This window comes from Frieseomelitta varia, unplaced genomic scaffold, assembly GCF_011392965.1.
Source record: "Frieseomelitta varia isolate USP_RPSP 00005682 unplaced genomic scaffold, Fvar_1.2 scaffold_886, whole genome shotgun sequence".
NCBI classification, from domain to species: Eukaryota; Metazoa; Arthropoda; class Insecta; order Hymenoptera; family Apidae; genus Frieseomelitta; species Frieseomelitta varia.
Genome location: NW_025110685.1, coordinates 1,032,336 through 1,056,020, shown reverse-complemented (window position 1 = coordinate 1,056,020; position 23,685 = coordinate 1,032,336). Strand labels below are relative to the sequence as shown.

The 23,685-nt window shown below is 44.6% G+C and overlaps 1 protein-coding gene across 3 annotated transcripts in view; it reads right to left on the bottom strand.

Annotated features, from left to right (window-relative positions):
- LOC122537103 (calmodulin-like) overlaps positions 1 to 23,685 on the bottom strand; it is a 78,610-nt gene that overhangs the window by 21,602 nt on the left and 33,323 nt on the right. For 2 of the 3 annotated variants that reach the window (XM_043670054.1, XM_043670052.1), the window contains exons 2-4: positions 21,027 to 21,465; positions 16,402 to 16,545; positions 6,751 to 6,866 (exon numbers count right to left, since the gene is read on the bottom strand). In XM_043670054.1, coding sequence (XP_043525989.1) covers positions 6,751 to 6,866; positions 16,402 to 16,545; positions 21,027 to 21,372 — 606 coding nt within the window. In that variant the 5' untranslated portion in view covers positions 21,373 to 21,465. Of the gene's footprint in view, positions 1 to 6,750; positions 6,867 to 16,401; positions 16,546 to 21,026; positions 21,466 to 22,580; positions 22,691 to 23,685 lie in introns of those variants that run through there. The other variant, XM_043670053.1, reaches the window with a different exon arrangement.

The following is a 23,685-nucleotide window of genomic DNA, read 5'->3' as shown; positions in this document are numbered from 1 at the left end:
TCCGATTTTATCCGTAAGAAATATTCGTCACGTTGCAACATATCCCACCCGCGTACTGTATGAAATATTGCGGAATTCGTTATCCACGCGCCATCTCTTGCAGGAATAAAAATCATAATTAACAGAAGCTCTGGCGTTATACTTTCCACGCGACATCGTCACGTCGCCGCGTCGTTCGCAGCTTGCATCGTATAAAATCCACGCGACCCAAAAACGCGCGGCAGGCTCGCATTAACATATTTATTGTAACTGTATAACCAATCGCATAATAAACTAGCAAGGTAAGTGCATAAATACCCGGCGCAGTCGTATTTTCTGCCCGCAGAAAAGCAAACAATATCGGACAGCCGTGTTCGCAGGATGTTATCGATGAGTAAACATAAACTCCACGGTTGCACGTTAACTCAATTTGAAGATATTAATTAATTAATCGCTTATTAATTAGGGAATCGTTGCTCGCGAATCAAAGATGAGACGTAATTGAATTTTCGAAATCGCGTGTCGAACGATATCGAAAAGGTTCGTTTTCTGCTCGGGGAAATTCAATCGAATTACTCGCCACACCGCCGATGAGATTATATTCTTTCGCTATGATACCGTTTAAATCGAACCGCTAGCCCACTCGATATGAAACAATATCGACGTTTACACTTCAGACGATCGTATTTACTTCCTGTAATCACTCCGTTGTTGTTTTACGATCAAATTCGCCGGAAATTCGACGCGATGTTTATCGAACGATTCGCCCTAAATTAGTTGATGAGATGAATTCAACACGGATGGATTGAAACCGCGACGGATTCAAGCTGTACGAGAGATCCGAACGGGGAAAGAATAGCTGCGAAATTGAATCGTATTACGCCAAAGGGGAACTTAATGGACGTTTCCCTTTGTCGAAAGACCAGCGGCTGTCTGCGGCTGTTTCGTTGCAGTACTTTTTCGAAGCTTGAAAGCTACCTTTTAGCCGACCGCGTTGGACGAAAGATTCCTAGTAACTGGAGTAGCTGGACGCTTCTTTTCCTTTTTCTTCCTTTTTCTTTCTTTTTTTTTTCCTTTTCTTTTTCCTTTTGTTTTCGTTTCTTCAGCTGCGTTCTCTTCGATTATATACCGTTCCTCGCGGCGAAAGAGAAACAAATCGCGCAACTGCCTTCCATTTCTCGAATGTTTAGTTCTTCAGTCGGAGGGAATCGTTCGATACTTTAATTATTCATCGAGACGACCGTCGCAGGGTTTATTTGTGGCCCCGATATTGAAAGCGAATCTTAATACGGAAATCGATCGAGGGCGGTTCCATTAGCGCCATCCTCCGTGCGTTTCGCTTTCCAAAGGTGACGGGAGTTCCTCCTCATCCTCTTCCTCCTCCTCCTCCTCCTCGTCGTCGACTTTATCAATTTCCCTCGGTCGAGAACTGACAAACCTGTTACACCTCGGTCAGCAGAAAACTTCCATTCAAGCCAAAAAAAGAGAAAAGAAAAAAAAAAGGTTGTCTTTTCACGCCGGTGCTTAATCGTCGTTCGATTCCGGCAGATTTTGAAGTCAGGAAGAGGCGGTAGTTTGCCGCTTGAATGCTCGTTGAATTTTCACGTTTGCACGCAGATGGAAGTAGGTCGTTACACCCGCGTGGCATTCTGGCTCATTGTCGCTCAAGATAAGCTCGGAGAGGGCATTAAGCGCGCAACTGGAAAACTCGTGAAATCTCGTACCTCGGATCCGGCAGATTTTACCCGAGAACGAGATTCCTCCCTCTCTCGGTCCCGGCACCACGGCCGAGAAATGAAAACGACGACTGGATAAGAAAATTTGTACGTCGCATTTCGATCATTGTTATCTAGTCGTTCTGGCTGAAATGGACTCGCAAACGTCGAGACTCCGTTTACTTTCGTTGTTGCTCGATTAACTCTCGCGACGTCAAAAGTCTTCCTGTTTTAATGCGAAATGTACCGAGACCAGTTGAAAATCATTTGAAAATCAAGGTGCGCAAAGTTATCAATTCATCACTTGTATCGTCTGTTGATTTTATTCGCTGCGTTCACGAGAGAGAGAGAGAGAGATTTTAAGCAAAATAAAAATTTCTAAGCTTCAAGTAGAGTTTTAAACAAAAATTTGTAAGGTTTAAGTAAAGTTTTTCAAAAGAATTTTTATACACTCGAGCGAAAGTAATATTGAATTGTCTTCCGAATTTCGAGAGTATTAAGTCGATTGAAACCACTTGTCTAAACGTGGACTCTTGCAGTATCAACGAAATATGATTGTGGAACGATTGGGTAAACTTTCACTGTGTGAACTGCAGTAATATTGTAGTTTGTCTCTCGGTGGACTCAAACGAACTGTGATATCAAAAAGTGAAAAGACACGTGAAAACTGGTCCATTGAGATGCAACGTTTGTACAACAAATTGCTAACAAGTAGATAGGATGAAGTTTTGCAAACTGTAAAGTAAGTATGCAAAGACTTGTTGCACCACTCTTGAAGATTCACAACAACACTTCACAGTACAAAGTACACAGAAGTCTCAAACAGCATAAACTTTAACATATTCGGTTATGATGGATAAATTGGCTTATGAGATGAGACACGTAGCTTTGAGCTACGTTCAGAGCTTCGTAATCTATCGAAGAATTACAACAGTTACAAACAGATTTCACAATCGGACAAATAAGAAGAGAACAAATTCTAAAAAGAAAACACCTCGCATAATATTCAAACATTCGTGGTGTCTTGTAAATATTCCGCGATATATAAAATTTTTATAATATGTTAATTATAACATATTTATAATATGTTAATTTCACTGTAATATGGCGTTTAGAGCAATTTTAAAAATGAAGTAAATTTCACCAAAAAACCGATGAAAATTACATGACGCCACGTAGCAAAAGCGTTTGTTGCGAACGCTGAGAATGACGTGACATTATCGTAGCGTTATTATTATCGGTGATTATAATATTAACAAGGTTCAATATTCGACGACACTTTAGTAAGTATCGAACGTTTATATTGTATACTAATTTCTTACTAAATGTTACGTAAGTTTTGTATTTTATATTTATTATTTAATACTTTCCAACTTTTACGTACACTTTTCGATTCGCGTCCGTCTCTACGAATATAATCGTGGCAATCGTGTCTCGTACCTCGAAATATTATTTTCGAGAGCACGATCCACGCGATACATAGCACGCGTATAAATATTTTTCATGATATGTGCGCCGTCATAAATACCTTCGTGAACCACAGTAAGATCAGGAGTAAAGAAACGATTCCCTCGTAAATTCCCCGACATGCATCCCGGAAATGAAATACCATGCTGGAAATTCCTTTCGGAAGGAACTATTCGAATGTAGAACACGCTTTCTTCATCAAGATCGAGGAACAACGGACGGCGTTCGGGTGCACGATGTGAAACGTTAAACGGGGGGATTTTCAAGGGCCCCGTGGCGTAATCCCATCGCGTCGGTTCGATCTGACTTTGATTACGTCACGCCCGAGGACAAGCGCAAACCCGCAACTTTCTTCTACCTTTTCTTCCCACCGTTCTTTATTCGGTCGATGCGCGGCCAACTTCTCCCGCGGGAGGATAGAGCGACGATGATCCGAAAGGATTCAGGCTTGAATCTTGCAACGAGTGTCGCCCGTTTCGAATTCGAGTCGCCCCCGAGCCGCGCGTTCCAAACTAAGAACTTTCTAAACCGTGCTGGTATCCCCTTTGATCCTGACCGCTTTTGAACTCCAGCCAGCTCGCCAGGCATTCTTCCTTGTCCCTCCGAAAATTATTACGAAGCTTGCGCACGAAGTGAGCAGGGAGAGATAGATAGTTCCAGCTGTAAGAAATTCCACCTCGCCGGATGGCGGTTCGTACCGTGCGCACGGTCTCGCCTGGCACGAGAAAAGGACGGGCGTCCCGTTACGAAATCAACAACAGGAGGAAGAGTCTCTCGCTGCTGAAGAAGGGAATACAGTTCATCGGGCTGCCGCGGCACAAATGGGAAAACTTAAATTCGAAAGGAATTTTAAATTACCCGCGCAGCCGGACGCTTTGAAGCCCGTTCCTCCTGTAGCACAATAGCCCCCGAGGCGAACTCCACTTCGAAGACTTCAATTTATCAATTAGAACTTTGAAATGGACGACGATCGGGTCTTCGTTCTGTTATTAACGCCGTCTCGATGCATTCGCCCGATTCCAGCCCGGCGAATGCGAATTCGCTCGATTAAAACCTGGACGTGGAGAAGAATAGAGGCTGTCCGTTTCTATACCACCGACAGACCGAGAAAAAGAGAGACAGAGAGAGAAAGAGAGAAAGAGAGAAAGAAAGAGAGAGAGAGTGAGAAGGAGAGATTGCGAACGTTTGCTAAGTTCAAAAAATGAGGGAGCATTAAGTAACCAGAAACTCGTCGTGGAACGCCGGTGAAAAGTTGTGATTTCCTTCTTTTTTTCCTTTCCTCTCTCTCTCTCTCTCTCTCTCTCTGGATGAGAATCACGTCATTTCTCATATTTTCATTTCCTTTTCTCTGCCTTTGGCATTCTTCCGTAATTCGCAGACGTTTCGTTAAAAGCCACGGCCACGAACGACGATATCCAATCGCGTTCTCCTCGTTTAACTCGGGATCACGATCCACCGCGTTTATTCAGCCGCGCGAGGAAAGAATCTGCAGTAAAGATGGAAGAAAAGAAAAGAGAAAGGAGAAAGAAAACGGCGAGACGAGGCGGAACGAGAGAAGAAAGGGACGAGCGTTTCAGGGTAATAAAGCGGCGCGGGGGACTTCGACGAACGTAGTTTCTCCCGTCGGATAAAAGGCTCCCACTTAACGAGCATCGTTGCATACAAGTTTGAAATCGCCAACACGTCGCCAACTTCTTTCAAAGGATGTAAAACGCACGTGGTGACAAGTGTTGCACGTTTCGCGAGAAGCATCGCGAGTGCCAAAGGCATTCGTTTCCTCGAACGTGGCCCCCTAGCGAAAGAAAGGTCCCGTTCGTCGATCCTTTGAAATCTCGCCGGTGCGGAATAAAATCAGCTCGTTTCATTTGTCAGTCGATCGCCTCGATGGTTCGATAATTCAATTCGCCAGCCGATCGATAGATTCTTAGACTCGTCCCCCGGTGGTTAATGGGAACGAGTCTCTAATAACTCACTGGGACGGTCAGCTCGCGGGAAATTCGGAGTATCAGCCGATTCGACGAGATTACTCTGGCTTCGAGCTGAATCATTCGAGGCATCGGAACGGTCCTCATCAGCCACTCCGAAAATGACTGCCGCCTACGCGCGGTATGATTCGACAGATACACACAAAAGGTACAGCCGGCTGCACGTTCGCGCGGGACAAATTTGTGGCGAGCGTGCGAGAATTAATTGGAATTGGCCAGGAATGGTCGCGAAGGGAACGGCCACGGACGTGGTTTCTTTGTAGAACGCTTCCGCCAGACGCTGCGCAAAAGCAAAAGCTTTGTACCATGGGACGAAATCTGTCGTTCGTTACTCGTTATCTGACGATTGTTATTAACGTTTGTATTCAAGCGTGGCTACGATACGCTTGAACGCAAACAGCGTCGCCGCTCCGCGGGAGACAATGAGCCGCGTCCTCGACGTCGCGATCGACTTAACCGTTTCAATCGTCGCCGCCTTTTCTCTTTTTTTTTTTCTAACGTTCCTCTCTCGATGTCGCGTGAATTCGGTTCGACGGGTCCAGAAGCAGGAAACGCAGATTCTCTTTTTTTTTTTTCGTCGTCGATTCTCCGGTGAAAGATAGGAGCTCGTAACTTGACGAAATTAACCAGATTTATGGTTCTACTCTTCTCGGAGTAGACCACATTGACGTCATTTTACGGAGAAACAACAAACGCGAGTTTCGCGTGAAGCACGACCCCGCACGTAAAGCATTCTTCGCATGGCGTACTGGCTCCGTTCTCACAAAGATTTGTTTTTCCTAACGGGTTGCTACTTCTCACGTACAGGCATTAAGTTATATACACAAGTATATATAGAAACACCAGGTTACCGTCATCGTCGCCGCTTCATACATACATATTTTGTATTTTCGAGCGAACGTGCGTCCAAAATTTCGACGTGGGCGAGCACGAAACTTGTCGCTGAGTTGGTCAAGTAATTCACACGTAGGTCGATTCCGTTACTCGTCCCCGTACGTGATCCAACGCCGCGAAATTTAACAAATTTTAATTGTTCCGCTTGATACTACATATTTCATACGTTCAAACGTGCAAGACTTTACTTACGTGAAAATTTTCCAACATTCGAACTGTTGGTCGTTCAATCATACACGAACATTGACACACAATTTCCAGATCCTCGAAATCTTTCGACTTTCTGAACTCGTCGAGATTCAGATTTTCATAGGAAGCAATCACGACGATCACATGAGATATATTTAACGGTAATTTTCACTGCAGTACCAATAATTACCCGCAAGGTGCGTCTATCGTCGCTAATAAATCCATTCCTTTGCCACGCGTTGCCATAAACACGCGGGTCATCGAGTTCCATCATCATCGTCCCGCAACCCCGCGAAAATTCACGCTGTCAAAACGCTTTGAAACAACGCGTGGCAAATTACCCGGACGGAGAATGCGGCGGATATACATGTATCACGTACGATTGTTAATTAAATAGTTAAACGAACGAGGTCGTTCGGCGAAATCGTGTACCATCCGCGTTTTCCGTGCTGGTAATTCCCGGCGTTGAAACTCGAGGCGGTTCAAGGAACAAAGGGGAGAAGATAAAAGGCGAAACGTACCCGAAACGCATCCCTCAGCTCCTGCTCTTCCTGATCCTGATCGGTGGGCGCGGTTTGGCTTGCACCTATGTTGCTCACGATTTCCACGAACTCTTCGAAACTGACATTTCCATCTCCTGAAACGGCAGAAACAAAAAACAAAACGTATCACATACACCAACATCGTTCTATTATTCCTTTTTTTTTTCTTTTTTTTTTTTTTAGGAGGATTTTTCTTTTTTTTTTCTCCGACATCGCCGAGCAAGACGAGTGCCATTTGATTTCCGAACGCCATTCTACCCGAGTTTTCCCTTGTCCCTCTCCCCCTCCCCCTTTTCCGTCGCTGCATATTTTTATATTTTTCACTTTTTCAATCCGAAAAGCACGCTGCGCTCGGAATTCTCTCTCTCTCTCCCCATGAAATCCTTCACGCGCGCGAAAGGGAGGAGAATCCTCGCAGTTCCCGCCCTTTACGATCCCCGGCGCGGAAACGCTTCACCGAGCGGAACTTGACGCTCGGGGAAGTAACTTGCGCCGCGGCCGTAGAAGGAAGAAACGTCGCGAGACGAGGGGACGTAAGCCGCGACATCGGGGGGATTAAGCAACTTCGCGACTCGGATGTAAGCTGCACGTTCTCAGACGAAAGCTGCTTTCCAGCATATTTTCGCCGTGAAAATCGCGTTTTCTATTATTTGCGTTTCTCTTCTTTCTTCCGTTTTCCCTTTTCTTTTCTATCCCCCTGCGCATTTCGTCGCGATCGGCGTGCAACAACGCGTGAAATGTTGGAACAGCTAAGCAGAATCGCGAAATCAAAGAGAGAGTGGTTAAAGAATCAGCGGGGAGGAGTCTATCGATGATCGCTCCCGCGAGAGTTCGGGAAAGCGATAAGATGAAAATACACGAGGATCCGTCGAGGATTTACGACAATATGACGATTCACTGCGACGAGAAACCATCGCAAACAATCCGTGTTTCGATCGCGTCCCCCGTCTTTGAATAAATAACCGCGTCCCCGCGGGAGAAAATCCTTCATGGCAATCACTCTCGAGCAAACAAATGATTATTGCGTGCAGATTGCACGATAGTTTGCTATGGTCTCGCGTTTCGAATGAAAGATTGACCGAGAATTTTCTTGCGCTCTCAAACTGATCATCCTTCGTTCGCGATAAGATTTTTTTTTTTTTTTTTTTTTTTTTGGTGATACGATATTTCCATCAGAGTGGTACGCGATAAATATTCCAATGTAAATGTAGCATGTAGTGCGTTTAATTGCAAGGATAGCCCAAGTCTAGAAAATAGCTTTGAAAGGAAACAGATGCATCGAAAATCAAATGTTTTCGGTAGTGTTTGCCGAGTGAAAAGAAAACAAAAGAAGGAAAGTATGAATGTGATGGGGAAAAACTCGGCGTTGGAATGTTTTTCTTTTTGAAAAACGAGAAAAACAGGGATTGGTAGAGTCGTGGAAAGGAGGGACTGCCGATTAGTTGTAAATTAATTTGTAAAGATATTCATATTAAAATAAAAAAACACAAAACGGACACAAATCTCATCCTCAGACCTTCTAGCAACTGCGAAATCCCTAGAAGAAAGAAGGGTGCTCCCTGAAGACTAAATGACACTCGGAAATAAAGACAGAGGCAATTGGATTTTATGCGAGTTATTAAACGAGTCGGACGAGCTGCAGCGCTTTTGAATGAACTTTCCAAATTGTACGAGTATATAATTATATATTCTTTACAAATTTGTATGCCATTTTGCCATTATTAAATAAATTATGTTCCTTACATTTAATCACGCACATAAATAATTGGAGACTGAATTCTGGAAATTAATTATTAGACTCGCAGTCGGCCACGGTTATCCAAGCGGTTTAGCTGCATTTGAAACAACTTTTCGAACGCGCGATAATCGCCTTGAACTTCACGCGCGTATCAATTTTTAAAGGACGCCGAGTAAAATATGGGCGCAACGCTATCTAGCGAGGGGCAGCTGAGAGATAAACGGCGAAACGAAATCTATAAAATTCGTACGTGTCTTTTTCGACGGGAGGGACGAGGGGGGAGCCTGTCGCGCGTCCTCCGATCTCTCGGCGATGCTCTTTGACGTGGCTGGATTTTTCGCCGTCGGACGTTTCCAGAAAGTCGGAAATATTATTTCTGGCGAGCGCGTCGCGACTTAGACGCGATTACACTTCGAAAATCCCGCGGATCTCGAAGCGCCTCTCGAAAGCCACGTAAAGCGTTCGTAATCGCGCGACTCGACATCCTTGGCCTCACGCCTCGTGACGTGAACTTGCGCGCACCTCGCGTGTGTAATCGCGTACGTGCACAGAGATAAGCAACGTTCGTTCGTTCGTTCGTTCGAGCGATTAAACGCTCGGGCGTGAAGAATTACCCGAACGCGCTTGTCCTTCGTTCTTTTTTTTTCCCCCCCTTCGCCGCCGACAAATTGGTTTGTCGGTCGGAGATTCGAATGGAAATCGAATGGGATCTTTTGTTCCCGCCAACTCGAAACGCTTTTCGAACGCTTATCACTTGCCGGACGATCTGTTCCAATTGAACGAAAAAAATCTATCGACACATCTAACGGTGCGCCAATGTCGGGAACAAAAGTGGAGAACAATGAAACGCGCTCATGATGACCAGCGAAGAGGAAGAGAAATACGTTCCAATTATGCTGAAAATGTTCCGACGACGTTTGATCGTGTAACTTGACGGGGAGGCGACGATCTCTCTCGACGTGTGCGAGAGATAGTTCTGGCGAGATAGAACGTACGCTGGTAGACGTGTTATTCGAACGCGGACATTCGAGTTTTAATTAGTATATTGTTAGAACGAATTAACGCGAGCTCTCTCTCTCTCTCTCTCTCTCTCTTTCCCTCTCGCGTGAAACGACGCGACAGGAGCAAACGCGCGCGATGCAGCCCGTCAAGATACGCTAATAGTCTCGTAGCGCGAAAGCCTCGTGTACCCTTTGCACTCGTGTAACCGCTCGCTTTGGCGCTCCGTTTGTTTCGCTACTCTGGCTACCTACACGCGCACATACGGTGAAACGTAAACGTAAAGAAGCACGTACACTGTCACGGACACTGTCTCGCGCCAAGTACTCTCGGTTTACGTTTCCAGACTCTGGACGGTAAATTTCAAGTATGCGCGGTCGGAGCAACCAGAGAGTAACCACGCCGTCACTTTGGAATCTCTCGACGCATCCTCGAGCGGCGGAAACCGTCGGCAACTTGGCAACTTCATCGACAAAGAACGCGGCCAGGAACGAACACAAACACGAACATTTTTCGTGGAAAATTAGCAGGTGGAGACGCTCGGTGATTTTTATCCGCCTGGAGGAGTGTAAACTGGGCCACGTAATTGCCGCCGCGTTGCAAAGGAAAAAAAAAAAGAAAAAAAGAAACCGCGTTGACTGTTTGTCAACTGAAACTTCAGAATCCCTTTCAGAACGATATCTCTCTTTAAATCGCGCGATACCGTCGGGAGCAAGAATTATTTTCATTTGTTTGCGCTGAAGTGACGAACAGAAGAGCTCTCGATCCCGTTTTCTCTCTCTCTCTCTCTCTCTCTCTCTCTCTTTCTCTTTCTGTCCACGGATTTTCCGCAATGCGTAAACTATGAATAATTGCGCGTGAATAAATGTATCGCAGGGTGTAGGCGAAAGAGGAAAAAAAAAAACGATAGAACGTTTGACAGAGCTTGCGACAGCAGCGCAGATGCAGAAACGGTGAATTTCAATTCGCCGCACGTTCAGCAGGGGGATGGAATAACGCGTGCAGGCAAATGAAAAAGAAATACATAGATCGGAGACTAAATAAGTCGCAATTTGTTGTAACGTGTCCGTCCCTCCGTCGGCCGCAAGTGGGACGCGTAAAGAAGAATGGACGGATAAAAGAGATGACTTTTATTGCGCGGTCTTCCGCGGTCATCCAATTCGTTTTGACCGCAAACCGTGGAGAATGTCCCTATAAATATCCCACGGCTGGGATAATCAGATATTTCAAAGCATCCTCTTCATCCCTTGACAACGATATAAAACATATTTTATTTCTTGTTTACAAAAGGCGAATAGCAATTGTAACGTAGGGTGAAATGGATACACCGTTGTCTAAAATAAGAGCTTCGATATGTAATCGAACTGTGGCATGATACTCGGATGGATATTATGTGAAACAAATTTTAGAGCAAACAACAGTCGTAGTGTTCCGCGCAGACAGTGTTAAAAATTTCGGCTTGAAGAGTTTCAATGTTTTGTGAGTGAAGCTATTGTTTTCACATTCAGGAATTCTTTCAGATAAGTAATATTTGTATTCTATAGTCCTTGCATACTATTTTCATGCTTTTTTCATTCTTCTATCTCATGACTGAAGTATAAATATTCGATATTTAGTGAATTAATGCATTTGGGGACAAAACCGGATACAATGCGTTATGTGTTACAGATGTGATATGTACAAGTGTTGAAGAGGGCGGCAAAAATGTATTTTACTTCCGATTTTTGTTCGATTAATTAATTAATTAAGATTTATATATTAAAATAACTCAAGTTTTTCATAAACACGGTAAAAGTTCCTAAACTAATAATTGAAACATAATTTTTTATAAGATAGACTTTATATTATTGTTAAAATTCTTGTTAAAAATAATTGTCTAGTTTTTAACTAACAAAAATAAAAATTTCACAACTGTATTTGTATATTTCCAGGCAATTTTATCTTTCCATCAGCGAAACAATTTTTTTCAAAGAGTTTGATCATTTTCTTACTGCATAAAGTACAATCAAGAGACGTAACCTTGTGCGAATTTTTTTTTTTCTTTGTTTTTCGATTTCTTGTTACGAAACTAAATATATTATATACTAGATTTTACTCTACTTTCCCCTAGATAAGTAGTAGTGATCGTCGCGTCGTATCGATATTTTGAACGATGTGACTTACAAACTTTCCCCCCGTCGAAGATGAACAGGGAAAGATCATGGAATCTAATACGGCTCCGCGCTGGAAACACATTACGAGTACCCGTTTGAAGTCAAATATATACAGGAGATTGTCGCACAAGGCAACATTGTCTGCTCGATCGTACAGAATCGCTCTGTCCCGTCTGTACCAATTGGAATTTCGGCGGTTTTCACCAACTCGATCGTTTTGTAAAACAGAATCACGGATCGCTATCTACGACTCCGTTTGAAATGCGACTCGTATCAATGAAATTGAAACTGCATCGCTTTAATATCGCGGTGCATGTTCCCGATTTAATATAATGTTTCAATCTTTTCTCTCCTCTATTTATTTATTTTTCCCATTTTTCTTCTTTCTTTTTTTTTTTTTTTTTCCTTTTTTTTTTTTTTTTTTTTTTTTTTTTTTTTTTAATCGAATCGAGTTTCGAATATCGGCAGCACGTTAGTCGCGTAAATAAATTTAAACATCGCGGAGGAAAAAATTAACGCTGGATTGGAAAGGTTGCACGTTTATATCGGTGGCGCAATTCATCGATCGAGAAGCTCATCGAACGAATCATTTTTAATTGCAACTCGCTCCCTGACAGGCACTTCGCGTATTATTGAAACAACTCGTGTTTCCACCGATATTCAAATGCGCGAACAAGGTCAGCGATGTAATAAATCGGTGCAGAAAATTCCGGGACACCGATCGTTTCCAATGAAATCCGCTGTCAATTATACACGTTCGAAATTTTCAAGAATTTTCACGCAAGGAGAACGCTTTGGCCAATCAAATTAATTTCGCGCGCGAGAGGGCTGCTCGCCGCCTCGTTACTGATTGCGTACGATCAAATTGCAATTTTTGTAAAAATGTGCACAAACGTCGAAGTTACTGCGAAGGTCTTGTTCCGCGAACACGGCGTCCACAGCGGATTTTAATTTGAAACGCAAACACCTCGTCGGGACGAGTCGATCGCGGCCTGAAGTATTTCCTCCGGAATTAACTTCGACGAACTTTCAATCGTTCTGCATACGTGCGCTTCCGCGTCGCAATTGCTAAGCTCCGACCAGTTTTCAATTTTTCAACGTACGAAATTACGTTTCTCGACGGTAGCGGAATTTCCGCACGAACAACGCGCAACGGGGCTGAAAACTTTTCGCGGGACTTAACAGTTATAATACAGGTAACACATAAACATGTTGATAAATCTGGACGCTGCATCGCGGCGGAACTTTGGCGAATACCAGCGAGGCAAACTGGTAAACTCGAGTTTAAAAGGTAAACTAGAAATCTGTACTCGGGGCGTTTGTTTTCAATCTCTGGGACCAAGTACTCGGTTCCTTAACTGGCGATTTATGGCGGTGGCCGCCGAGGCTCGGTCCAATTTCTCACATTCGCCAAATCCAGCGAAAGTCTGGAACACGACGGTTCGCGCGATAACCAACAACACACCGGCGCGAGGTCGCGAAAATCAATTTGCGCCCCCGTTACACCAACTTTCCTCGCCCCAAAATTGTTCCGCCGATGAATAACGGTCGACCAATGCGAGTCTTCGAGTCACGGGCAACAGCAACTTGTTTGATCGCTGCCTGGTTTGAGCGACACTCGATCTGTCACGAAACTGATCGGCTCAATTAGGGGAAAAATTCAGAGAAACTTTCAGCGCGGGTTCGTTAAATTTTTAGTTCGTCAAGAACAAAAGGACAGAGATGTAAAACTTTCCGCTTTGAATTATCAAGGACGCGGAAACTTAACGCAACGGGAAGCAACGAAAGCGACGAAATTGTCTGATCTGACGCGGTCAGACAGCCGTGAATCGCGTACATCTTCCGCATTAATAGGATTTCTCTCGGCGGGAAAATTATTAATCCATTAAGCTGTGCATCGTGAGAGGATATCGATTGAATCGTGAATGTTGTTCAGTCAACGTCGGAATCAACGTCTGTTTGTGCAACAGCTAACTTAACCGGGAGTTGCGCGCACGCGACGCGAAATATCCATAACGTGACGAGGGGGGGACTTCGATTGACGTTCGACGTGGCGTAAGCCATCCATACGAATGGGTCTAGTTGGCCCGAGTCTGTAAGTCAGGACGAGCGATTCTCCCCCTGTTCATAGAGGAGTGGGTGCATTCAAATGACGCGATGGATGTCGCATCGGAACGATTCCATGATATATCTCGCGATATTTTTTTTTTTTTTTTCCACCTCTGGCTTTTCTTCCCGTTTTGTCCCCGTCTGTCGATGTGTCCGTGCGCATAGGAATTTTTTCCTCCCCCTCCGTCCTGTCTCTTTTTTCCCCACCCCTGTGCCTAGTTTTTTATTCGATGGTATGCGATGCACACGTACGGGCAAACGTATTCAACGAGACGAGATGCATCCACGATGAAGCCAGCCCCCGATTACGTAGACGCGCGCACTGGTCTCGTTTCGCGTGTCGCCCGGCAGTGCCGTAGCTACTTGTAATTACTCGTAGCACCGGTAGGCTACGTGGTTTCAGTATCGAAATTCGAAGCGGCGCAGGCGATGCCGGGTCTAACGCGCGAAAAGCCGGGCGAACGAAGGCGTCGAATCGACGAGAGTGACGTCCGCAAACGGAGGAGTTACTTCGCTCTCGTCCTCGCGCGGAGAAATTCCACGAGCCGATCGATTAGAAGGAACATCGCCGGGGAATATTAATGGGGAACGTCCGTTAAACGCGATGAGAGCAGCGGTAGAAACACGAAACGGCGTACGCGATCCAATTAGTTCTCGGGAAGGGGGGGTGCATCCTGCTCGGAGGATGCGCGGCGGCTAAATTGATGCGAGCTGCAAACACGAGCCACGATCGAAGCTGTTAAAAAATCGCAGCGTATCAAATCGCATTGGCAAACAAGTAAACGAAACTGTAAATAGAGGCTGAAGTGGTAAAGCTCCGATTGAGCTTGTGCCGTCTGCGATCAAACAGAAGCTAATACGTTCCGTACCGGGGAAATAAGGTGTGCGTGTGATTTGGATTATGAAATCTGTCGAGCAGTCAAACAACGAGACTCGATATTCATAAGGCCGTTAAATTACGGTAATTTAGCCGTTTACGCGTGTCGTTATTTTCCAATAACAAACTTCGTCAAATTCATAAAAATTCTGTCAGCGTGATCAAGCCTTTCACGAACAACCTGTTCGTCGACGTGCAGCTAGCTGCGTACGGCTGCGATAACAGAGAGAGAGAAAATTTTACGCGCCATAAAAACACAGTTGAAACGCGGGATTGACGACGACGATTTTTTTCGGATTTCAACGAATGGACTAATGTCGTTTGCTTAAACGATTACAAGCAATTTCGCGAGACAAAGAACAAGCACGATAAAGTATTTTTAAATTGTAAATTTTCTCGGAAAATCGTTCGCCTGGAAATTCGTTCGGGATTTTTTCAACGCTGGACTCTCCAACACTGCAGGAATCATCGACGAAATAAATCGAAACGAAAGATAATGCAAGGAGGAAATTGAATTTTTAAATGATTCACACGCCACGCTGTGAATCTACATGATTTCCACGGGTTGGCCGATCACTCTGATTTCAATATTTTCGAACTTGAAGCAAGGAATCGGCGATGTTTGCCGCTTCGAATTGCGACAAATGAGATTGTCCCATTCGCCGAGGAAGAGGAATCAGCAACAGGTCCCGATACCCTTGCGTGTTTCCTGCCCACCGTTGCGAAAAAGTACGGCGACTCCTCGAAACCTAAACGTTTACATCCATTTCTTCAAATTTTCACTTCCCCCGACGAAACAAATCACGAGGACGACGACCATTCAATTTCCATCGAAAACTCGAGTGACTTTATCCGTTCGAAGCATCCTTCCACCTCCCGCCCTTTCGAAAAGAGCCAGGACAGTAACGAAGAGGCCGTGAAGATTTCGGTCGCAATACCGTGCACCAACGGTATCTCGCGATTAGACATTAGAACAATGGGAACGAGCCAAGTATGACCAAGAATCTCGAGCACAGCGCGCGAAAAACGAGCGACGAACGAGCGTCGATACGGACGAACGAAAAGAGGTAAAAGCGTGCGAAGGATGGGAGAGGGTTTTCGAGAAACGAATTCAGTTTAATAAAGAGGCTCTACCTCCTGCCCATTGTCAGACCGGGGAGGAGGGGTAAGAACACTTTTCGAAAATTACCCGCAATTAAGGGGATGCCGTCGGAGAGAAAGGTTGTAACTGGGCCAACGTGGTTACGCGAACGAAATGGTAAGCTTGCCGCTTGGATTTACCTGCCGTGCGAAGGTTATCACCATCTACTGAACGAGTCTGTTCAATTATCGGTGTTTAAATCGTGGCTCGTAAAATTGTAGCCACCACGCTGGCAATGACAGCGAAACGATTTACGTGCAAAAGTTGAGCGCGAGAACTGGCGTTGCTAGTCTATGAACTTAGTTACCTGGTCGGAAACGTCGTTACGAATTTTAACAAACGAGCGCTCGCGCTCGCGCTCGAGACTCAAACCGATCGCCACCCAGTTTCGTTTTCGCAATATCGTTGAATATTAATGCGAAGTTTCCGATTAACGCCACGTTCGACCGTGGTTCTCGGGACACTTTTACCACGCACGCCGAATTTACTACACTCTGCCTTGTTCCGCCAACTCGGAAAAATAGAAAAGCACGCTGTTTCTTGGATTGGAGGTCGGACTCGAGTCCTTTACAGATGGAACGGTAATGTTTTTGGATTTTGGACTTTGGCTTACCGTCGATGTCAATCTCCTGCAGCATCGTGTGCAGCTCTTCGGCCCTGGCGAACTGTCCCAGCGAACGCATCACCCTGCCGAGCTCCTCCTTCGTGATGCTTCCGTCCCCGTCCTTGTCGAACAGCCTGAACGCCTCCCTGAACTCTGCAACGGGGAAGTTCGACGCAATTAACGAAATGCACTGCCTCCCGGAGACTGTATCCTTTTCTCTGGGAACAATAAACGCAGCGGTGGCAGCGGCGTATCGTACAAAGGGAAATTCAGACCGCGAAGACGACGAAGTGGCGAGCCACGTTCGTGAGAACGTGCCCGCATAGAGGCACAAAGCGGTGGCCCACTTCCGGCCTTAATGCGTCGAAGTCCGAACTTTAATTACCTCCGGACTTGACGCGCCATATTTTTAAAATTCCGACCGACATGACAGAAGCAATGAGAAGCGATCGAGGTAAGCGGCGAGCTTCAAGGCACTGTAACAAAGACGAGAGCCTGAGGGAATCGTAAAATGGAACCGTCGATCGTGCATTTCTTCCTTTCTTTTCTTTCTTTCTTTCTTTCTTTCTTTCTTTCTTTCTTTTTGCGCGTGTATGTGTGTGCGTACACGTGCGCGCGCGAGAGAGAGAGAGAGAGAGAAAGAATTAGAAGGACCGGTCGTTGGAGCTGATTAAACGGTTCGGTCGATAACAGTCCGCGATGTTTGATGTCCGCGGCGAGCACGACGAGAAGGGACAAGCTCGGTTGGACTTGGATCATCGGTGCTTGACTCGACCGTTTAATAGCCTCGTTTCACGGCCCATTGATTTTGTACGTACCGGCGGCTATGGTTTTCCTATAAGCACATTCTCCAGCGGCGTATCCACGCGCTATTGTGCTCGAACTCGAGCGACAGACAGAGAGAAGAGAAAGGGTGAGGGAACGGTCCACGATTTTGCGCTAATGGGTAACGGCGAAGAAAAACCGCGCGGAGAGGGACGTCGACAAATAGACTCTGCTTAACCCGGTTACGGAATTGTGGTTTCCTGATTTTTTTCTTTTTTTTTCCCCGTGAGGTTTCTTTCGCTCCATTTCGTGCGAACGACAAATTCGATGGCATCCCTTTGACTTACCGTGTCGACACCATACCTGAATCTTTCTACTGTAAGTAGAACTACCGACGATTAAAGCGTGAAATTTTCCATCAGAGACATTGAAATGAAACAAAATAGACAAACTTTTTGTATTATTTGTACTTATTTACGAAAAATTATTTGAATTCTTAGAAATATATTTTATTAGGTCCATGAAATACCTGACAAAAAATTATGAATTGGTCATTTTTACCATTTTGGTAGTTCTAGTGTTCACTTTCATGGCTTGATGCAGATTTTAAAATTCGCCGATTGGAAAAAGAAAGATAGGACAAGCAAAGAAAGAAAATATTTCGGGATAGAGAAGTTTTCTCTTTACCATTTCGCAAATATCCTTTCAAAGGTCTTGAATTTTGAATAAATTCTTTAATAAGGTCTTTAATAAAGTCTTTAATAAATATTAATTATCGAAAGGATGGTAAAATCATATCGATTATATTAAAAGCAAATGTTTAAAAACTGTGTACAGTTTAACATCGAATCTAATCTATCGAAATCCATTATGTAATATCCGTTATATTCGTAATATCCGGAGAAGCGGGTAGAACGTCAGGATCATGCAATATTAAAGCAGCAAATAGATAAGGTTTATTTAAGTAGTTACTAAAAAGCACGTAAAGAGCAAGAGATGAAGTAAGCAAGGCATGGCTCTCCGTGAATTGGGATATATTTTACGCGACGGGCTCTCTCTTTTCGAGGTTGCCTTTGAGAAGATTCGTCGAATGGCCGATATAAATAACGACGCAGTTAAGTCAAGGATTAAACCATTAGTTTCCACGTGCTGCGGCAATCTTCCCGTTTCGATGGCACTCTCGAACTACGAGTAAACTTTCGTCGTTCGTCTCCGAGAAAGAAGTAACGAGCGAGTAATTCCTCTCGATGTAGATCGGAGCCGTGCTCGCCGGCGCCAGCACGGCTCCGATTTTCGTGAAAACTACATTAGTCAGCGATGTCTTACCGGGGAAGGTAATCTGATCTGACCGAGTGAACGAACAGCCAGGCTGTTTCTTTTTTTTTTTCTTTCTTTCTTTTTTTACCTCGAAATTGAGTGAAACGTATGAAGTGCTCCGATATGAAGAATCTCTTTGAAACATTCGGGCGAAACGGAAGTTGGTCGCGACGGAGCTCAAGTCAGCAATGACTTGCAAGCGTGACACTTCACAGAAAAAGTACCGGCATAACTCAGCGTCCCGTCTCCTCGACAAACTACGTAGACGAGATTCCTTTGATTCGAATTCCGTTTGCCACGTCCTTTTTGCATCCGACGACGCGCTACCTCGCCATTTCACGAATCGTCAACTAATTTTTTTAACCTTGTCCCCCGTGAAAGGACTTGTCTGCAGTTGGGAGGGAAAAGGCGTTTCACATTCGGCGACGGACCGTTAATTTTAATAGCTTTCTTTCCGGGGGAGAAGTTCTTCGGTAATTGAATCGTACGCTGGCGTTTTTAAATTCGTAGATTCTTGGGTCGAGAATAAATAGAGAGACGTTGTCTAAAACGATGTTTCAGGAAAAATGCAATATATTTTCGTCTCAATCTTCTCGTATCTCGTGACTTCCAAAATATCAAAATTACGTTGCGTTATAGATGTATAGTTGAATCTATAATTAAGTAATAATACATTTTTGCTCAGCTCTGAGTCTCGGGAGATTATTACAAGTTTCTGAATTTTCACTAATTACAAAAGTAGGACCAGAAAAGAGACACGTATTATTAAAAAAACTTCAAAATCACTCCGATACTTCATAAACGTGCATCCCCGAATGTATCATATTTTGTTCAAAGCATATTTCTCGGCATATCCAATGGATAATCAATAGGCCGGCTTGGTAGCCTGCGTGCGTACATGTACGTACACTCAAATCTTTTTTAATTAAAGGTCTTTACACAGAGACCGCGGCACTGAAAAAGAGTGCGCGTTTAAGCACAGCGGCTAATATTTCTGTCAAAAACAAAAACGTCGAAAACCGTGGCAGCAGCTCCAATTGTAAACGAACAGACGTCACTGGGGTACCCTTCTGATTGCGCGTGACGTAAACGTCAAAAAAAGCAATTGCAGCGGCGTTCAACTGATATTCAGAAAATTTAGCCTTTCCACTGGTTGTCCTTTCGACAATCCGGTTGTCAGCGTGTACCAACGACGAAAGAAACTACCGAATGCGCTGCTCACATCCACGAGCTTCAACGGTACTAACGAACTAGTTGATCGGACACGATGCCATAAATGAAAACATAAAATGGCCCGACTGCCTCCAATTTGCGTGGAAAGGCACGACTGCGACAACAACAATTTTTGAAATTTCTTTCGTTCGATGGTTCGTTGAGATATGAACAACTGGACAGCGAATATCTGTTGCGTTTTGTGAGAAATTTAACGGTGCAGAAATAAGTGGCGCATCCGTTGCGATGTTTAATGCCGGGAATAATTTAATCATGTTCGTAAAAATATAAAATTTACACGAAGATTCGCTGTCTGGCGCTGAGAATTAAATTATTTTGTTTCTCGTCGGAGATAAATATCGAAATAATTGTAGAAGTCGCGCGAAACGTCATAATTAATATTGCTGAAATTGACAATAATTGACTATCAATATGCAACGGGAGTAAAGGCTGTGATAACATTTGACACTTTGTTTATAAACAAAGGAAATAAATTTCCGCACGAACTCGAGCTCTGTGCCCCCATGCGTAACAAAATTAACGCTACGCGTGCGATAGAATGGAAATTTTCTTTGATTAACTGCAATTGCAAAACGATTGGAAACACGCGGATGCTTTTTAAACGGGGAGCCATTTTATATCCTCTTGAATTTCAACCGGGTGCCTTCAGGCTCGCTTATTAAAATAATAAATTACACGATTTAAAAGTTATTCCTGGGTCACGATTTATTTACGTTTATTTCACGCCCGACTAAATATTCTCAAAGTGACCGGGCGGACAATATCCCATAGGCACAATTCGTTGCATCGTAACAACCCCTTCTGAATTATAGTATGAACGTGGTTAAAGATTTCACAGTATCGTATTTTATGCTCGAAATAAAAAAATCACTGTTGCGTTCGTTTCGAATACGTTAAACCAAGCTGCAACATAATTCGTCGAGTTCTGCTTCACGGCATTATCTTTTTTTTTTTTTTGGACAGGTCATAAAATAAATCCAAAATCTTTACATCTTCTGTCCATTAAATTTGTACTAGATTCAGTTGCAAGTGAGAGGTTTCTACGATTAGTCTTCCTGATTACTTCTTAATCAAAAATCTAATACGAAAACATAAAATTATCGACTTTGGATCTTCCAAGTACAAAAATACGACATAATATATCTTTGAACGCAGAGATAATACGACAGATCAAAGATTTTCACAATCCGATTAATCATCGATAAGAGTGACAAATTCACAGTCGGAGCAAAAATTTGCGTCGGCTCTGTTTTACCCTTTCCAAAAATATCGAAATTACATGGATGGACGATGGTTCGATAATTGGCAAAAGAACTCACCTTTCATCTGTGATTTCGATATGGTTGGCGTTTTACTGGACGATTCTGGGGCTGATCTCTTTGGCGACGCGGGCAAGGAAAAGAGGACGTTGGTCGACAGCTTGCTGGCCTCGGAGGACGGCGTGGCCGACAAATACGTGGAGGACGACGTGGCCGTGATCGGGCAAGTGGTCGCCGCACAGGGCTGCGGGGCTTGTTGCCATTGCCAACGACGCTGTTGCCGTTGATCTGTCGCGCTGGACGATATCGATGCTTCAGATTCCACGGGCACGAATGGCATCGCCATTGACGTGACTGTCATCGTCGACGTCGACGTCGGCGTTGTCGGTGTGGTCGTCATCGTCATCGTTATCGTGGCCGTCGAAGTCCTCTGGGAACAGCTGCTCGTCGTTCCTTCTTGTCCCTCGCCGTTCCCCACCGTCCCGCTGCTCTGTCTCGTCTGCAAACATTTAGGACAAACAAACCCCCGTCGGGGACGCCGACTAATTGCTTCTTCGCGCGGTGGAATTTGCACAGCAACTTGCCGTGAAACGAAAAATAGTGGGAAGAGGAGGGGATGGTACTGTAGATTCGAGAGGTTTACGTTTCTTGATTGGCAAAAAACGGCGTGCAAACACGCGAGACAGAAGGTGGTAAATGAAAACGGATGAGTTTAACGGTTCCCGATGGGCGACGAATCGTAGGGTAGCCACAGGTGGCACGACGCGCGTTACGGTGCGGATAGTTCACCGGGACGGAGGACAAACAATAGAACAGACCTGGATAAAACTGGATGAAAAAGGAAACCAAGGAGGTTTCTTGTTTTCCAAGCGGACAAAGACAGATTCGATCTTGCCAGAGCAGGAATTTCTCGATAACTTTCTTCACTAGCCGTGTACCTATCGCGTACAGGCTAGTGCGTACCTATTGCCGGAGTTTAACGAGAAAAAGACAACGCGGACGGGAGGATAGTTTACGGAGGAGGAACCAAGGTAAACTCGAGCGGAATGTACACGTGTCCGTTAACGATCACGAGGTGGCAGGTATTCGCAGGATCCCGCGGTTGTAAACTCGGAGACACGTCCCGCGGGCATATCAGCCCGCAAAGTTTATCGGCGGTTCAAAAGCCAACCGGGAACGTGTTCTCGCGCTGTTCATGGTAATCGTGTCTATTCCGCAACTCCACGAGCATCGATTGAACGCCTTGATAGTCCGCTCGACACCGTCGCGCTTCCTCTCTCTCTCTCTCTCTCTCTCTCTCTCTCTCTCTTTGCGAGATATATTGCCGACAATATCAACAGCTGAGTAATTGACGGCAGTAATTGATGCGATTGATAACAGAAACATCGATTGGATCTCGATCGGGATACACACTCTCGTCGAACTCTAGCAATCCACTTTTGCACATCGAATCACCGTGAAATTTGTCTCTTTGCCCTTTGCTCCAGTAATAAGCAAACTTATTTATTCGCGGGAATCTTGATTTCCAATCGTCGGAATCGAGAAATTGAAGAAAAATTTCGATTAACGAGATTAATCGAGGTCTTGATTTAATAGAGCGCCCGTTGAACTCACCTCCGAGTCGACTCGAATTTATGAAAGGAAAACACACAGAGCGCTCGGGAGTATTTCGAGCGTCAGGAAGGAAGCTGCGACGCGTTTAACTCCGCTACAATAAAAGAAGCCTCGCGTCTGGCTGAGTTTTTTTTCCCCCCCCCCGGCCGGCTCGACACACAATGTACACACGTCACGCGACAATAAATCTCGGATCGGACGACAAATTACCGCGTTTTCTTTTTTTCTTTTTTTTTCTCTCTCCGGAGCGAAATAAGAAAAGCGTCGCTCGAGGCGCGAATTGTCTTTAATCTTTCGCCAAGATCGAGCTCACGTACCGCGACCACCATAAATTTCCTATTCTCTCGGAGAAAAAAACCACTCAGCCGTACGTATTATCGTAATTTTCCTAGACAAACATTCCTCGTTCCTCGATCTTTAGAAAAAAAAAAAAAAAAAAGAGAAAAAGAAAGGGAAGGAACGAATTAAGTTTTTCGCAAACGCGCGTGCGTTTCCGTGGCATTCAATAGAGAGAAAGCAAAAGCAAAGTGATTTTGAAACGGACAAGAAGAAAGACGCTCGATTTATTGAATTCTGCGTGGGACTCTCGCGACTGACGTCGATGGTCAGAACGAGAATTGCGCGAGCCACGCTGCAGCCAGGCCTCTCGAATTTCGAGATTCAATCGACGAGGAATAAGGGGGGAGAGGGAGGGCAAGTTTCACGAATTCAATAATAAAAGAATGCGGGGCAAGATTTACGAGGTTTCGGGCTTTTCCTATTTTCATCTGTGACGAGAGATCGAATTCTCGTTAACTCGTCACGGATTTGGCCGATCGTCGCCCGTGACATTCGGATTCGACGATTCCTCGGATCGTTCATTTAAATTACATTTCATCGGTGCCGTCGAATCGGTGGACAATCTGACCGTGGTAGCCTATATCACTGGGTTAGATTTCAAATTCCTTCGAGATCGCTTTTTCTTCGGTTTTTACGCGTCCTTGCTGACCGCGCAAAGGGGAGTGTCTTCAATACCTAATTATAAAAGCGGTTTTCATCCCCTTCGTAATCGCCGGTTAACCGTTCCTCCTTTTTTTCTTTCTCTTTTCTTTTTTTTTTTTTTTTT